The sequence below is a fragment of the Eubalaena glacialis genome, chromosome 13 (assembly GCF_028564815.1).
Source record: "Eubalaena glacialis isolate mEubGla1 chromosome 13, mEubGla1.1.hap2.+ XY, whole genome shotgun sequence".
Taxonomy (NCBI): Eukaryota; Metazoa; Chordata; class Mammalia; order Artiodactyla; family Balaenidae; genus Eubalaena; species Eubalaena glacialis.
The window spans coordinates 830,165-847,829 of record NC_083728.1 but is presented as its reverse complement, the minus strand read 5'-3'; the positions used below and the strand labels follow the sequence as shown (position 1 = coordinate 847,829).

At 56.9% G+C, this 17,665-nt stretch overlaps 1 protein-coding gene across 2 annotated transcripts; it reads left to right on the top strand.

Annotated features, from left to right (window-relative positions):
• On the top strand, positions 1-17,365 carry TPD52L2 (TPD52 like 2). 2 transcript variants are annotated; one of them, XM_061208204.1, is made up of 8 exons: positions 57-110; positions 1,654-1,723; positions 2,557-2,702; positions 4,510-4,658; positions 5,529-5,588; positions 10,257-10,358; positions 15,202-15,250; positions 15,776-17,365. In XM_061208204.1, exons 3-8 carry the CDS (start codon positions 2,601-2,603, stop codon positions 15,869-15,871), a joined length of 558 nt encoding a protein of 185 aa, XP_061064187.1. In that variant the 5' UTR covers positions 57-110; positions 1,654-1,723; positions 2,557-2,600; the 3' UTR covers positions 15,872-17,365. The 2 variants fall into 2 exon arrangements, with proteins under 2 accessions (XP_061064186.1, XP_061064187.1); XM_061208203.1 differs by lacking the exon at positions 1,654-1,723 and having other exon boundaries at positions 1-110.
• Positions 17,366-17,665: the final 300 nt, after the last annotated feature.

The following is a 17,665-nucleotide window of genomic DNA, read 5'->3' as shown; positions in this document are numbered from 1 at the left end:
CGGCGAGCGACACCTGGTGCGGCCCGCTCAGTTCCCACTGCGCCCGCGACCCCGGCTTCGACGCCAGCTGCGGCCCGGCCGCCGACTAAACATGGACTCCGCCGGCCAAGGTACCCGCGGGCCCGGCGCCGCGTGGCGGCCTTTGGGCCCCTCCGCCTGCGCCCGCCCATCCCGCGGCACCACTTCCTCTCCCAGGCGCGCGGTCTCGAAGCTCCTGGCGGGTGTTCCGCCCCCGCTGGGACCGCTCTGAGCACTGGTTCCCCAGCGCCTTCCCTTCGCCACAGAGTCTTGGGTTTCGTCACTCCGGGTAGCTCCCACTCTGCCCCCGCCCGACTCTTGCCCGGCGGGCCGCCCTCAGTCCCTGCGCAGGGCCCTCGGGGACACTCCATGCGGCCCTGGATGCGGGCCGAGGTGCCGTGCGCGGCGCCCGGGGAGGGGAGGGGAGGCGACGCCTCGCGTTGGGCGCAGCGTCCCTTGGGTGGCAGCGCAGCTCGGAGCCCAGCCTGCTGCAGAGTTGTCTGGAGGGGGAAGGGTGCAGTGAGTCAGGGGCACACCCAGCGTACCAGGCCGGTTTCCGGAACAGACATCCCAGACTAGTTTGAGGTGGCCGCTGGGGGGTGTGGAGCGGGCCCGGAAGCTTAAGATCTTGAGGAGGTGGTACGAGTCTGTCTTCCATCCTGGGGCTCTAGAGGGGGTGCTAATACTACGTTGATGTAACTACGCTGGATGATTTCAGGGTGCTTTTCTATCGTTTGATCTGTATCAGCATATTAATTAAACATTAGAATTCGTCACAAGCATGGGGTTCCGGTCATGAGAACGACAGAAAACATTTACTGAGCACCTACTATGTGCCAGACACCATTCCAAGCCTGTTTCTCAGATCTTTTTCCATTTTCGGAATAACCTTTTTAGAATGGTCCCCAAAAAACCCATTTTGCAGATGATTATATAGGCTGAGCTGAGACTCACCCAGGTGAGGGGCTCTAGGCCCCTAGTGTTGCCTACTGCACCAGCCCGTGCTAATTCTCTCTGTAGGTCCTTTGGTAAGGACCTTGGTCTCCTCTAAGTCAGGGTGTGAATGGCATCTGCCTGCAGGGGGTACTGAGCTTGGTCTCACCCAGTGATTGGGCAGTGCACAGCATGTTTGGTGAGTGTACAGTTTTATCTGGGGGTGATTTCCATGGGATCCAGTTTTAGTTTTATAAGCAGACACTGTCTAAGGGCCTTCATCTGTTTTTTAAGAACAGAAAAGTTGTAGGGATCTTAAGGCACTTACTGAATTTGAGTAGGTTCAACATAGCAGATACAAACGAGGAAGTAAAACCACGTAGGTTGATCTCAGTTAAATATTGAAATCTGTTGATTAAAAAGAAAAGCTTCATTTAATGAACATCTCTAGAGCACCACAGAAGTGCATGGCTCCAGCTGTGGGACATGTGAAGGGAATGACACGGCCAGCTAAATAGAGTGTCTTTGGTTTTAAGGGCATTTCGCCTATTTTTAGCAGACTCTAGGGTTTCTAGAGTAGACAAACATACCTGCAGTTAAAGACACTTACTGTTTTGCAGCCTTCGTGCCTTTAATTTACTTTTCTTTTTTTTTTTTTTTTTTTTTCCTTGCCCATGCCGCGCTTGGCTTGTGGGATCTTAGTTCCCTGACCAGGGACTGAACGCGGGCACTCGGCAGTGAAGGCGCAGAGTCCTAACCACTGGACTGCCAGGGAAGTCCCTTTAATTTACTTTTAAATGTGCCAAACACCATACAGAGCCCGTCTCTTCACAGAACGTGCTGATCAAAAGGGAAGATGTTTTCAATGCTGATTGTATAATGTACTAAACAACGACGGCCTTGCATTTGGAATTGGCAAGAACTGACGTAGACCTGTTCTTCTTGTAAACTTCTAGTGCATACAGGAAAGCGTGTTTAACGTGGAGAACAAACGTGACGCAGGGGTTCGAACCTGGTCTGGGTATAGCAGAGGTGTGAGGAGGCAGTGCCCTCTGCACACCGCCGCCGCCGCAGCCTTCTTGCCGCGGGGTGAGGGTCGGGGATGAACTGAACGGATTTTGTTTTGCTGACTCCCGCAGGGGCTGGCCGACTGTGTTCCTTGTGTGTCATCTTAGCCTGTGCCCTGGCAGAGCCGCTGATTGGAAAGTGGCGCTGCTTGTGTTTACAGCTGTATTAAGTTCCTTCACGCTAAAAAATGGCAGAGCTGTTGGATCCAGCGGCTTTGTTTTTAACAAAGGTTTCTTGTCTGTAAAGATAGTATTCTTACAGGAGGAACCAGATTTAGGGAGTGGCTGCCTTGTGCCAGCATTTCTAGAACCTGAAGAAGCAACCTGGGTGGCCTGAGATGTGGCTGCTCTCAGTCTGGTGGCCAAAACCGTCTTTGCAGAACCTTTCAGGGAAGAGGCGTTGTCTCCACAGGTCCCCCGCTCCTTTCCCCTAAGCCCGCCCTTGCACCCTTGCTTCCTCCCTTGGTGGAGACCTCTGTCCTCTGTTCCTCTGTGACTTTTTATGTGATGCTCTCTGACCGCATTTTGTCTCTGGCAGATATCAACCTGAATTCTCCTAACAAAGGTCTGCTCTCCGACTCCATGACGGACGTCCCTGTCGACACAGCGGTGGCCACCCAGGCTCCTGCTGTTGAGGGTCTGACAGATGCTGAGGCGGAGGAGCTCAGGGCTGAGCTTGCAAAGGTGTTGTGTCATAGCTGTGCATCTGGGGGTGACTGTGAGGCCCTCCCAGCCTAATGAGGGGCCAGAGTGCTGGCTGTGCTCTGGAGAAGTTGCCCTGGGAGATGGTCCCTGGAGCCCCACAGAAACTGCCCTCTGCAGCCCTTGGTTTGCGTGTGTCTGGCACCTTGTAGGTGCTCCATGCGGAGAATGCCCACATGGGGCAGCTGCTCTGAGCACACCATCTGCTGGGAGTTTCTCTTTTGGAATCAACACGATACTTTCAAGACCCCCACGGATGTATCTGTCCCTGGATCTTCATTTTTCTTTTAAAAATACTTTTTCTGTAAAAAGCGTTTCATGTGATCTTTTTAAAATGAGAGCTCTCTAAGAGGAAATACGAGTTAAGAACAAAAGTCTCTGCGTATAATTTTTATTCAGACTAACTGCCAAGAGTGTTTCTTTTTACGGTGTGATACAGAGTCTAATAGTGACTCACTTGAGATTCCAGAATCTGGGGAAATGAACTTGTTGGCATCAGTCAGGCAGAGGCTGGAGCACGCTTGTTGCAGTTCTCTGCTCCGTCTTCGGAAACAAGCCCGTCCTGATACACCCTGGGTCCAGGCCTGGGTCTGAGCAGAGCTGGTCATGTGGACAAACCCAGCCCCAGGACCAGGTTTTAGACCATAGAGGAAGCCGCCCTTTCTGAATTGAACAGAGGTTAAAGGAGAAGCAGCAAGAAGTCCCAGGAGACTTATGTTTTGCCTTTTATTTCAGGACATGTTGGTTTAGAGAATAAAACCACAAGTTCTTTTTCAGAGGTGAATTGCAAAATGAAGAAGCTCTCGTGTTTCTTAAAAATTTCAGCTTGTGTGTCCACGTGCCCTTAAGCCCATGTGCCCAGAGCACCATAAATGGAAAGTTCAAGGCAGTGAGTGTCACTGCTGGGGTGACTGGTAATAGTTTGGCCTTAGATGATCCTGTAGTTTTGAATCGTTTCTTTTTCAGTATTTTCTAAAGCAGAATCGAGTGATATACAGGGCTCTAGGCTGTTGTTAGTGCCTTAAACCAAACAGTCATTTTTTTAAGAAAGGGACTTTTGTTTTAGAGTAGTTGTTCACATAGGAGCAGGAAGTATTGAGAATCTAAAGTAGGAAGGCTCTAAAGGATGCTCCTCTCTGTAGTTCACTCTTTGTTTTAAGACATGAGAAGGTTCTGGTCTTTATTGTCAAGATTTTTTCTGTTGCCCAACTCAAATTAAGCAAAAAAGAGAATTTTCTTTGGGCTTGTGTAAGTGGCTTTTGCCGAGGCCTGCAGCTGACCTTGGGAACGCAAATGTTGTCATAAGGGTTGTTTCTCCGTCACGTGGGTCTCTGGCCACCCATCCGTCTGTCAGCTCTGCTTCCTTCCCCTGACGTGTGGAATTCCCCCATGGTGCAGATGGGGCCTGGCTGCCAACCCTCCCACCTTCTGTTACTCACACCCAGACCCGGAGCCTGGACAGAAAGGGGCTGCTCTCTTCTAACACCCGTTCCTAGTCCCGGGGAAGAGCTCTGACAGGCCTTGCTTGTCATCCACGGGTGGGCACTGTGGTCAGTAGCCCCGCCAGAACGCTCGGCTTAGGGGGGCGGGGCAGTTCTCCAGAAGAGGTGCTGGTGCCACATTCAAACAGAACCGATGCCTGCTGTAGACTATTCCTAAGACGAGCTGTGTTTCTGTAAATGGAAAATTCTTGGGTGATTCTGAGAAGGCCTTCACTGCGACGTGTGTAAGGATGGTGGTCACTTCCTGCCATAGTGGTGGCTGAATCCTGGTAACCGTGCTTTTGCAGGTGGAGGAGGAGGTTGTCACTCTGCGCCAGGTGCTGGCAGCCAAGGAGAGGCACTGTGGAGAGCTGAAGAGGAGGCTGGGCCTTTCTGCCTTGGAGGGCCTGAAGCAGAACCTGTCCAGGGGTTGGCATGATGTGCAGGTCTCTAACGCGTGAGTGTCTGCTCTACCTGCTTGATGGGCGTTGAGTCCTGGGGGTGAGGTGCCTCCTGGGAACGGGCAGCAAGTGTGCCGCTTGGAAGCAGCCAGCTGGGGGCCCTGAATCCTTGCCAGCAACTGAATTTGTATTTATTCAAAAAGTGTAGAGTCTACACGTGTTTTTAAGAGGCGGCAGACATGCTAGCTAGTTGTCCAAGCAGAAATTGACAAGAAGAATATGTTTCAGGGTCTAAATTGGAGAGAACACGAATTAGGTGCTTAATGAGGCTGGTTTTCCAGTGGTCCCCACAGGTCAGCGTCTGCCGAAGTGGACATGAGTCCTTCTCATGAGCATGACGTGGTCAGGACCTCTGACCCAGACCCTCTGTGCCGCAGCTCTCTGAATTTGGGTAGTGCGGCTGTGTGGCTCCTCTGAAACATATCCTCCAAGGTGGGGGGATGGGAGATGTTTCCCACTGTCTGAGAAGCCATGTCCCCACAGGAAGACCAAGTCAGTTTTCATAAATCTGCCCTAGGAAAGGCCCAGTTCTCTGTCCTAGGAAATTGTAGGCCTTGAACCCCAAAGGGTGGCTGTCAGAGTACTGTGTTGGGGCCATGGGCTGTGCCCTCCTTGCTGCTCCCAGCTGTTCCCCAGGAGACAGCTTCCGTCGAATGATCAGGCCCTCCTTCGGCATGAGGAGAGCGGCTGGGCCTGCAGGTGCCTCACCTGGGCCTGCAGAGCAGGTGCTGAGCAGAAGCAGGCCGAACGTCCAGTCTTCCTGCCAAGTGGTCCTTCTCTGTTTTCCCTGGAATTTCACTTGCAAGTTTGAAACCTGAGTTGAAGTCGTTTTTCTAAATAATTTACCACAGACTTTCTGTTTTTAGCTACGTGAAAACTTCTGAGAAACTTGGAGAGTGGAATGAGAAAGTGACCCAGTCGGACCTGTGAGTGCCTCTGCTGCCGGCACCTCCATCCTCTCCCCTCCTGACGCTTCTTTGAGGGACAGGGAGGCTGTGCGCACTTGGCTCAGACCTAGTCGTGGTGTTTCTTGGCTATTTTATTTTTAATATAATTTTTCTCCTCTCAAACACAAAAGAAACTGTCCTTTAAATGCTTCTGGAAGAGGGTGCAGACGCTGAAGGAAGTTCACTCCGCCACCAGACCGCACTGAAAACTTGCCCCTGCCTGATGTGTGTCCCTCAGATCAGAGGCCGGAGCTGAGCTTGGGCCGCGTCTCTGGCTGGTGATGCACCTGGGGCGCCATCTGGACTGACGCTGACGGTGCTTTTCCCCCTCCTTCCCCAGCAGACCTGGCTCCAGCTGTGGTGCTTTCAGGGTTTCTTGCACTTAGGGGTGGCTCTTGAGCTGGGGGCGCAGCGTGGGCCGTGCGGGTCAGATCTCGAAGGAGCTCCTGTGGCCTGAGAAGCGCCAAGCTCTCAGCCACACAGGAAAGAAGTAGAGCGCAGAACCCTCGTGGGGAGCTCTGTGTCTGGCGGAGCTCTGGTCCAGGAGGACTGCCGACGTTTTAGTTGCGATTCTTAAACAAGATGATAGCACTTCATTCGTGCTCCAGTCTGGTTATAGCCTTTGAACTGGGTGGTGCAGGATTTTATTTTATTTTATTATTATTTTTTAGATTTTATTTATTTATTTATTTTTTGGCTGCGTTGGGTCTTCGTTGCTGCACGCGGGCTTTCTGTGGTTGCGGCGAGTGGGGTCTACTCTTCATTGTGGTGCGCGGGCTTGTTGTGGAGCACGGGCTCTAGGCGCCAGGCTTCAGTAGTTGTGGCTCGTGGGCTCTAGAGTACAGCTCAGTAGTTGTGGCTCATGGGCTTAGTTGCTCCACGGCATGCGGGATCTTCCCGGACCAGGGCTCGAACCCGTGTCCCCTGCATCGGCAGGCGGATTCTTAACCACTGCACCACCAGGGAAGCCCCTGCAGTATTTTAAAATAGTCACTTTCTGGGATGTCTTGCTTAGAAGGAAGTGCTGTCGTGGTTGCCAGAAGGCACGGGCAGAAAGCCCTTCAGTGTTGGGCTGAAAGGAAACAGTTGTGACCCAGCTTGTCTTGGAGGTGCCCGTAAGCCCAGGTTGGCCAGCGGTATGCGTGGAGCCTTTGCAGCCTGGGGTCACGAGGGGAGCCGGGCACCAAGTGGGTCTGGTGGTTGGAGTTTCATGCTGATTGCGTGGCTTGGTAGGGCAGCCCGTCGCTGCAGGCAGGCTCATGGTGCAGACCAAAGCTGAAAATAGCCTTGGGAGATCTTAGTGCTGTTCTGTAAAGCCAGTTGACGGGAAACTGCTGGGATACTGTTTCCGACGATCACGGTTCTGACTCTTCTGAACGGACCCTGTGGCTCTGGGCCTGCAAGTGTGGCTGGTGGGATGGCCCTTTTTTTTTTTTTTTTTTAATACTGATATTCACAATCCAAATCCAGGATTGTAGTGCTTTTTTTTTTTTTTTTTAATTAATTAATTAATTAATTTTTGGCTGTGTTGGGTCTTCGTTTCTGTGCGAGGGCCTTCTCTAGTTGCGGCAAGCGGGTGCCACTCTCCATCGCGGTGCGCGGGCCTCTCACTATCGCGGCCTCTCTTGTTGCGGAGCACAGGCTCCAGACGCGCAGGCTCAGTAGTTGTGGCTCACGGGCCTAGTTGCTCCGCGGCATGTGGGATCTTCCCAGACCAGGGCTCGAACCCGTGTCCCCTGCATTGGCAGGCAGATTCTCAACCACTGCGCCACCAGGGAAGCCCGGGATGGCCCTTTTCACGCGCTTCATCAGGCAGCGGCCACGAGGTCTTAGCCCCAAGTCTGGTGGTAGAGTTGTCAGGGCTGGAGGTGTCTCTGCAATGATAGCCCAGGACGGGGACAACACGACACAGCTGCTCTGCACTCTCGGGGGCGCCTGACTGGTGCCTCCCTAGCGGTGGCTGCCGGAGACCACTGCTGGGGTTCCGCGTCCAGAGCCTCGGAGCCACCCTGTCTTTCGCGATCCGTGTGTTGGTGGATCCCTCTCGGAGAGCACTGCCCGGGGGAGGAGGCGGGCGTGTGCAGCCCGAGCACTTAGCTCTGGTGCAGTGGTCCTGTCATGAGTGGGTTGATGCCATTTGGGAGGGGGTCTCTTCCCTCAGCCAGCTGTTGATTCAGCAGCCATGCTCTGTTGGTCGTGAAGTGATCACCTAATGGGATCCTTTTTTAGGTAGATCATAGCTAAAATCGTGCTTTGCGTGGACACTAATAAATCGCACAGTCACTCGTTGGCATATTGAGTTCTTTGGTCGCAGGTGACAGAAAGCACAGCTACAGATAGTGTCAGCCTAGGAGGGACGGGGAGGCTTCGCCTGGCGAGAAGCCCCAGCTCCAGGCCTTCCGCCCGGGGCTCTGACCAGCACTCCCAACCTGTGTCCCTCCCCCTTCCACTCTCCCCACAGTGGCTTTGTTCTCAGGTAGCTCCTCTGTGGTCAAGGGGTGCCTGGTGGGGCTGGATGGTATCTTCCCAGCCTTGCAGACCAACAATAAGATTGTGCTTTCACTGTGGTCAGGGAGCTGTAGCCTCTGGCCAGGCAGTCTGGGATCACGTGCCCCACCAAGCGGGAGGTGGAGACGGCCCCCCAAGGGAGGATCCTGGAGGAGGAGCATCCAGCAGATGCCTCCCTCTGACTGACAGTCATGCTCACTGATCGTGGGAGGAGGCCTTTGTTTTCCTAAAAGGTGAAAGGAATTCCCAGAGGGGCAGCGGCCAGGGCCGCACAGCCTGGTGCTCTCAAGCGCGGGTGGGGCCGAGTTACCAGGACACAGACGCTGGCTCTGCCCTGGCCTCCGCACCACATCTGTCCCAGAGGGGTGCTGCCCTGCAGAGTGGCCCACAGCACGCGCCTCTCCTGCTGGTGATTCAGTGCCTGGGCCCCTTTCTGAGTCACCCTCAGGATGCTCCACTTCTGTTGCCACCGTCTTGAGAGATGCTGAGACAGGCCGTGGTGTAGGTGGCAGCTCCGGGTGAAAGTGTCTTCAAGTCAGAAGGCGCCTGGGAGAATTGCGACCACAGTCTGTGTGGAAGTCCTCTGAAAGGAGGGTGTGGACTTTGGGTTTTAGTACGAATCAGCTGTGGCCTAGAATGGACCTTGTCGCTCGGCCCAGGGGATCCTGTCCAGGCCCCAGTTGTCCAGCTACCTGGGTCGCTGGGCAGGTGATTGGACTTTGAGTTCCTGTTCACGTCAGTTCTGTGATCGTGTCAGACTACCACTGGGGGAGGAATTTCTCGTTGTCAGGGTTTTTTAAGGCCTGGGTTCAGAATGAGGCATCTTATTAGTTTTTGAATCCAGAAAACGCAGAGGCAGATTTTTCAGCAAGGATTTTAGAAATTATTTTTTCCCCGTTATTAACAGCGTGTTCCAGAATTACTGACCTTCTGGAAACTGAGATAAACTCAAATGTCTTAGCGATTTCAAGATATTTCCAAACTCTTGCTGGGAAGCGACACATGTTTTGAGGCCCGGGCCCTGCTGTGCTGTGAGTGGCTGCAGCTGAGGGGAGGGAGGCTCCTCCAGGGTGCTTGGGGCCAGGCCATCCCCACAGGACGGGGAGTGCAGGGCTCCAGGTAGGAGGCTGGCCTGAGGGAGGCGGGTAGCAGGCGCTCACGTGGGGCCTCCCGAAGGGCGACGGTGCGGGGTGGATGGGAAAGGGGGGCCGGGAAGCCCCACTGCTGGTGCCGTCCGAGCCAGCCCCCTGTGACCTGGGGGTGCCAGGAGGGCCGGAGCCAGCTGGCGTCTCTGGAGCCCTACCATCTCGAGCCATTATTGTGGGGTTGCCAGTTTGGCTAGAAAGGAGCTCCTGGGTTCAGGCTGCTGTGTCTTCTGTTTCTGGTGGGGGCTGGACGGGGGGCGGGGTGGGGTGCTGGCGGCTGTAGGTGTTGGCTCTCAGTCTGGGCCTGAGGGTGTCATTGCCGTCCCTGTGGCCCAGGCACCCTGCCCGTGCCTGTGCCACTGCCGTTGAAGTCACGAGCCATCTCGTTGTGGGTGGACGGGGCAGGAGGGTGTGGAACAGGCCGTCTCCTTGGGGCGCCAAGACCACCCCCTTGAACCAGTTCTCAAAGGACATGGTAGATGCAGAACAGGAGGATGGAGGGCTGGAGGGGCTGCTCGGGGTCTGAAGGCTGGCCCGGCACAGGCCGCGCTGCCCGCTGCATCCCCTGTGGGTGTGGTCGAGCTGTTCTGTCCTCGGAGGACTGTCTTAGACAAGAAGAGAAGAGAGAAGCCCCAGGAGGGCCTGAGGGGCTGGTCTGCTTGGCCGCAGGCCCTGGGCTCTGTGGGCCTCTTTGCTGCAGGAGTCGAGAGAGGTGGGGCAAGTAAGTTTCCAGGGAGGGGAGGGGAGCCTGCATTACAGGAAGAGCAGAAAACGGCGTTATTGCAGGGTGGGGGGTCGTGACCTGGCAGTGCTGCGTCTGTCCCTCATGCAGTCCCCTGGGGGCCCTGAGACAGGACACGTGTTCTCTCCCTGGTGGCCAGGCTCACTCACCGCCCTGACCGCCCCCTCTTTTCTCTGGGTGCCTTGTCCTTGGTGTGGGGAGGCATGGCTACGCCTTCAGTTTGGTTGGTTTAACTGGTGTTTCTCCTTTCAGCTACAAGAAGACCCAGGAAACCCTCTCTCAGGCAGGACAGAAGACCTCAGCAGCCCTGTCCACCATGGGCTCTGCCATCAGCCGGAAGCTTGGGGACATGAGGTGAGACTCCCTGGCCCGACACCTCCACCCTGAGACCTGGGACGGGCAGGTGGGGTTTTAGGGGGTTTAGATCCACTAGAGGGTCTGCAGGAAGCCTGCCTGAGCCTCCGGGCTCAGATGCACATGCCTCAGGGGCCCCTCACCACCCGCAGGTGTGGCCACACCAGCCCCGGACCAGTTGGTTCACAAACCCTTGTGTACCGGCTGCCTCTGCCATTTAATTGTATGTTTCTCGGGGTGAGGGGTGGGGGGAGGTCACTGGTGCCTGTGGGGAACTTTGGTACTTGGGGTTGGTGGAGGCGATGCTTCTTGTTGAAGTTCCATGGAGAGAAAACGATTCGGCCTGGGGGCAGCGTCAGCCTGGGTGGCCCGCCAGCCTGGACAAGTCGAGGACAAGCGTGGTGTTTCTCGGGGTGTTTGCCAGGCCTGCCCTCAGAGAGCGTGCGGCTGCACACTAGGGCCCCCGACTGGGCGTTCTGCCCCAGAAGTGGATGAGACCCTGGTGGCCACCCGAGTGCCTCTGGGGCCAGGGAGCGTGGGGGGCCCGGGCACTAGGTGGACCGCACACAGCAGTGCCCACCCCCAGCCCGATGGCCACGCCGCTCCCAAGCCAGGCTTCACCCTGAGTTTCCTGCTCTGGGCTTCGCTGCTGCCCCCGCAGGGCCTCCTTGGAGCCAGAGACCAGGGTGTGACTCCTGTCTGAGCTCCCTCCTCGCTGTGCCCTCACGAGGGCCTCCCTCGGGGTTGTTGGGACTAACTGGTGAGAGACAGCGGGCAGTGCGGATCATCCCCATCGCCAGCACCCTGGACTTGGCCCCCCGGGTTCCACTGCCAGCCCTGCTCTGTCTCCTCATAGCCAAGAATCCTATGGAGATGCCGCGGGTCTGGCCTGCTGACCATGGCGTTGGGGGTCCCCCTGGCCCTGATCCCTCACCTCTCACCCTTGAGTGGGCTCCTTCTTGCCTGCTTAGGGTAAGCATTTCCCTGCCTCACAGCCTGTGGCTGCCTCGTGGGCCTCAAGATAGGAGCCCTGCCCTGGCCGATTGGCCACAGGCACTCACGAGCCCCAGGCCCCACCCGGCTGAGCAGAGGACAGCTGGTGCCTGGAGCCGTGCTCACGTTTTATCCGTGTTTGTTTGACATCGTTACCCCTCTCCTCTCCCTGACCCCCCAGCTTTTTATTTTGAAAAACTTCAAACCTTCGGAGAAGCTGAACAGTCAGTACTAGGCAGTCTGTGCCTCAGGGGTGCACCCTCTACACTGGGGGTCCCTGCGGGCCACGCTCGGATGCAGGCCTTGCCCACCGTGGCTGTGATTTGGGCACAAGAGGGACCCCCCCCCCCAGGCGGTGGCTCTGCGCTGGCAGCAGGAGGGCCTGTGGCAATTGCTCCCCAAGGCTTCGCGCTGCTCGGCTCACGCTTGACTCTGGGTGTGTTCCTGGATGAGTCTCCCGTGACGCTGGATGGGATGCCTACTGTGGCCACCTGAGCCAGGCTGATCACACGCCCCTGGCAGCCAGGCCTCACTCCCAGGGCCCGTCACAGAGCGAGGGGAGCGTCTGCTCGGGTCTGTGCTTTCCTGCAGAGGCTGGTCTGATGACAGGGCATCTGAAGCAGGTGACAGAGGTCTGCTTCGTCCTCTTCTGGGAACATTCTCTTTTTGGTGTCATGCGCTCACGTTCAGTATTCTCACTCACTTTCGAGCGTGTTCGGAGCACTCTGGGTGGAAAGCAGGCGAGAGGGCAGAGCCCCGGGCGCGGGTGGAAGCGGCTGCAGGCGAGCCGGCTGGGCAGTTCCTCACACGAACGGCTTCGATCTGGGGGAGCAGTGACGCGGCCCGTGCTCCGTCTGCCCCCGCTCTCTGCTCAGAACCCAGAGTGGCCGTGTCGCTGCAGGTCCCGTGCCCGCCGTGCGTGAGTCAGCCCGGCAGGGGAAGCGGCGCGTGGTCACGGGGCCTGTTGGCTGGGGTCTCGTTCCGGGGCCTTGTGTGCCTGCTGCTGGTCTTGCTCTCGTGATTCCAGTGGTGCTGTGATCTCTGGGTCTCAGGGTCCTCGGTGTGTCCCCATCGCCTCACCACGTGGTCTCAGGTGGTTTCTGAGGCCAAGGCCCATTTACGTCCGTGGTCTGGAGCTCGAGGCTGACGGAGTTGCCCGCTTCTCGAGAAGGAGAACCAGGCCCAGGGAGGTCTCCCTTGCAGGTTCAGGGTCAGGTGCTGCTCAGTCCTTCAGGACAGCAGCCCCACACTGGTGTCTCGAAGGGCCTGTCCAGGAGTAGCCCGGGTCGAGAGGCCTTCTGCATCCCCGGGGGTGGGGAACTGGATTGGGGCCAAAGGCCCAGTTAAAGCAGGGTCAGGCCTCCGTCCAGCTGGGTGACCTTTGACGGGACACGTGCCTCCTCTCACCATTGGGCTCGTTCTCCCGCCGAGCGGAGCAGGTCCTGCCGCCCACCAGAGCGGTGTGGGTACATCAGGCCACGTGACTGTCACTTCTGAAATGATCTCCGTGTTGGGGTGGCCTCGTCCCCCTCCCCAACCCCCTGTCCCCCCGGGCAGCTGCCCTTGGACACGCTCAGATTTCTCGGTCAGCTTCTCTCATCTGTGGTGATGGAGCCAGAGCATGAAGTTCTCAGCCCTGGGGGTGTCGCAGGCCCTGTCGCGGTGCAGGGGGCGCCCCGGCCCAGCTGGAGTGCAGGCTGATGGGGTCCTGGGTGAGGCACGGACCCCGGGGGCCGAAGAGCACCTCACGCCCTCGCTCTGCTTGTTTCTTTGGGCTCCTTCTCTCCAGTCTTTGGCATAGTCAGATGCGAGGGTCCCTCGTATGTGACCGCATCCGGGAGGGTGGGGCGGAGGCTGGAGAGGGGGCACGTGCCCTCCTCCGGCAGCGTGGTCGCTGGGGTCCCTGCGCTCTTCTGGAGCTCGAGCAGAGGGGCCGGGGCAGGACCAGGCGCCCCTCCTAACGCTGCATCTCCTCTCTCCTCCTGCCGCCGCTCTCAGGGCTCGGCCCTTCTCACACTCCTTTAGGTAAGACTGACGCTGGACACGCCGGGCACGGCTGGCCCCGGGGGAGGCTGTGCGGATGAAGGTGGGGGTGGGGCCAGCATAGCAAGGTGGTCACCGGCAGCGTGATGGGTGCAGGGCTCCTCCCCTGATTGTGCAGCCCGCTGGGTCCTGTCGCCTCCCGCTCTGACCCGGCCTCACCGAGTAGCCATCGGCCCACCCCTGACTCTATTCCTGGAAGGGGCCCTGCCAGCCCTCGAGCCGTCGTGTCGCCATGTCCTTCTCCCCCAGAGCGGTCCTGCCCCTCAAAGTGGAGCTGCTCTCCTCCTCCCCGCAACCGAGCGCTCTTTCTGCCGCGGGCGCTTGGGACCGGCTCAGTGTCCTTTACCTCGTGCTGATCAAGCCGCTCCTCTGCCTTGGAGGTCTGGAACCCAAATCCAGAACAGTCTGTGACTTTAAATATTCCTACTTGCCCTGCTGGTCTCTCTGGAGCTTGCTCTGAAGTCACGTGGGGACACCTGGCGGTTCTTGGCACCAGAAGTGTCTTTAGCACCCCAGGCTGAGAGCGTCTTAGTTTCCTTGTCCCAGCACCCTCCTCCGGCAGTGTCACGCTTCTGGGGCCACGTGAGGGGCACCCGGGTCTGGTTCTCCCCCGGAGGGCAGCCTTGCGGCTTCTCTGTGCTTCAGTGGTGTGGGTTGGGTGGGGGCTCAGCTTCCTGCACGGGGAGGCCGGTCCTGTCCTCGCCTTAACTCTCCTCCTCTGCTCCTACCACGCCTCCGAGCAGCAGCCACTCCATCCGCCACTCCATAAGTATGCCGGCCATGAGGTAACGTGCCCCCGCACCCCACGGCTCCCCGAGCCCGCTGGGACCCCACTGGGAGGCCGGTGGGAGGGGGTGGCTCCGGCTGGTCCGTCTCACTCCCCAAACCCCTGAACCAAGGACCACCTTCCCCCTCAGCGTCCTCTTGGCTCAGGGTTGGGAGATAACTCTTCGAGGCTGAAGAGCTGGTGGGGGTGAGGCCCCAAACTGGGCTCCACCTGGAACTTTCCAGGGCTGCCCTCAGGGCCGGGCCGGAAGGGGCAGAGAGGCTTGCACACGCCAAGAGGTCTCAGGTGTCTCCAAGATTTTTATGGTGGATGTTTATATCCTGAGAACAGCCAGAGCCGAGACCTGTTCCTCCTCGAAGTCCCCACCTGTGCTCGCTCCTGCTCTGTAGTGCAGCCTGGGTCCCCGCAGAGCTCATGTCCCCGTCCCAGGAGAATCTGCTGCAGCTGCTGCCCCCCGAGCATGCCAGGGGTCACTGACAGGCTGCCTCCAGAGGCCTGGGCTCAGGGAGCTGCGGAGCCAGGGAGGGGGACGGGGGCAGGGTGGGACCAGGCCTGGCCTGCTTTCTCCTCTGCCTCCTCGTCACTCTCTGCTCTCCGGATGCTCCTTGGTTTTCCTCTTGCTCGACTTCTGTGAGAGATCTGTGTGAAGAACACGTGGGACTTTCCATAACCCCAAGATGTGTGCATTTAGGGCGCAGCAGAAACGTGCCCGGCATCCCCCGGCTGCCCAGTCGAGGGGTCCGCAGTTTGCCCAGATAAAGTCTGGGGCTCACCAGCTGGTGGCATGCAGATCTTCTGTCCTGCAGTTGGGGGGTGTGGCTGACCTCGGTTCTGTCCTGGGGAAGCCTCCGAACATGTGTGCCCCCTCCCCTTTTTTTGGCTCGTCACGTTTTTGCAGTGAGACCTCGGCATCTCTCAGGGATCTCTCCGGAGGATGACCCTAACCCTGAGTTCCTTCAGGTTTAGGAGGGTGACAAAACAATGTGCTCCTTATACTGACATCTTTCTCTCTCTTTAAAGGAATTCTGCCACCTTCAAGTCATTTGAGGACCGAGTTGGGACCATAAAGGTAATTGGATCTGGACCGCCCAGTTCTGCCGGGGTGGGACATGTCACTAGTCATTGTAGGTTCACGTGCAGTTATGGGAAATGATACGGAGAGCTCTTGTACCTTGTGCAGTTTCCGCCGGTGGTAACATCCTGCAGTGTCACAACCAGGAGACAATGCTGTTACAGTCACAACAGAGCACAGTTCCACCATCCCCACAAAGATCGCGGCCTGCCTACCCCCTGCTCTACACCCCTGGCAACCCCTAACCTGCTCTCTGTTTCTGTTGTGTCAAGAACGTCATGTAAATGCAGCCATGCAGCGTGTAGTCTTTTGGGGATTGGCTCTTTTCACTCTAATTTCCTAGAGAGATATCCAGCCTGTTTCCCGTGTTGGTGATTTGTTTCTTTTATCGCTGAGCGGTGTCCGTGTTACATAAACTCACGTAGAGATGGGACACCTTGAATTCCAAGCACGGGCCTAGGGTCTGCTAGGCGTGTGTGCTCTGTCTCATGTTCTTCTTTCTTGGTCTTTTTCCATCTGTAGACTAAGGTTGTCAGTGGCAGAGAGAATGGCAGTGACAACCTTCCCTCCCCGACCGGGAGTGGAGACAGACCCCTGCCCGATCACACGCCCTTCTAAGCCTGTAGCGGCTTTGCCCGGCCACGGCACAAGCACACCCTCATCACCACAACTGCAACCTCAAGCGGCGGGTGTTGAGGACAATCACGCCATCCCCGTGGAGACGTGGCTGCCGCGCTCGCATGGGTCAGAGAACATGTCTTGTACACAGATGCCTCCTCTTCTGTCGGTAGATCAGCAAATCACTGCGCCGTCCTGCCTCGGAGCAGGAAGCGGGCAGGGTGGCGGGTCCCAGGGTGTGAGCCAAAGCCAAGCTCCTGTTGGGAGTCTTGTTAGTTGATCAGCATGTTGAAAGCGGGGTGGGGGTGGGGGGAAGAGCGATAAGTATAAAATGCGTGGTGTTTTCTAAACTCCTTCCCTAAGTCGCAGAAGGAAGAGTCATCCAGAAAGCCCTGCCGGATCTGCAGTTTTATTTCAAAATGCTAAACAGGAAAACTACCCATTTTCTGAGACCTTCCAGAAAGCTGATTATCAGCAGATGCCTAATCATTACTCTAATGATCTAGCTTTAACAAAAGCAAATTCTTTATTTTTTAAATGCAGCAGGTTTTTCAAAAAGTAAAACTAAGCAAAGCAGCTTTAGCCTCACAGTTAGAAAATATTATTCCTTTGGACTCAAGCTGAAGTGCACACCTTATATCGCCTTATGTTTTATTTGTTTATAATGTTTTTATATATATGTAAACGAGGGTTCTTCAGTGGATTTTGAGCACTATGTAAAATCCTGCATCCAGCCGAGGGGCAGCACCTCTGTGCCAGTGGTGTGTTTTATTTCACGAGTGCATTCCATCCCCATATAGAAAACTGGCTTCTCTCTCCTCTCAGTGACCGGCGCAGCTCCTGCTGGCCGATGGGGGTGGGAGAAAGAAAGACCAGCACCTTCACAGAGGGCTGGCGCTGCCCCTGTGCAAGCTGGGCCTGGCTGGCACGTCGCCGATCAGCGGCTCCAACCTGCGTGTGTGGCACATGCCAGGGCCAGCGAGCAGCAGGCAGACCCGCAGGTAGGTCAGGGCCAGGGCGTCGGGTCAGCTGGGACTCTGCTGTTGCCTTTTCTCAGGAGCTACAAAGATCTCTCTCCGCTCCGATGCTGCCACAGCCCAGCAGCCTCTCACCCAGGGCCCCACGTCTGGCGCGCCTGGAGGGGCAGCTCTGTGCCTTACAGGCTCTTAGCGGGCAGAGACCTCGCCTGCATCTGTGCACTCTCGAAGGGGAGGAGCCGTCAGCTCAGTGTCTTCTCTGGTCGACCGTGATGTGCTGTCTGGTACCTGAGTGTCTGCTGGTCACTTCAGACACACAGGGGGGTGGGGTGGCTGCAGTCCACACTCGTGCCTTGGGAGGAACGCTGCTCTGTGCTCTTTCCCCAGGGTTGGAATCTCTCAGATGGGGTGTGATGGGAAGGCAGGATGCAGGTGTAATAACTGATTTATCTTTTCCTTAAAGTAGAGAACGGGTGATTTGTCAATAAAGCATTCCTTTGGGGGAAAACCCACTTAAGCTCGTGTGGTGCATCTTACTTCATTCAGGAAGGTGGCGAAAGAGTGGCAGAGTAACCGACAGGCAGGATCCCTGCACCCTAGGGAGAGGCAGGCAGGAAATAGATGGTCTCAAGTACAAAGTCTAGATCTGCAGTGCCGTGAGAGGGTGTGTTGGTGACAAAGCTGTGGGGTCTCTGGGGAAGGGGTATGGAGCATGGGGAGGAGCCGGCCAGGTTACAGTTGAGTCTGGGCTGAGCTGCCAGAGCCATGCAGGCGGGCACTGCAGCAAGAGGGTGGCCGGCCGGCCAGGATTCACCCC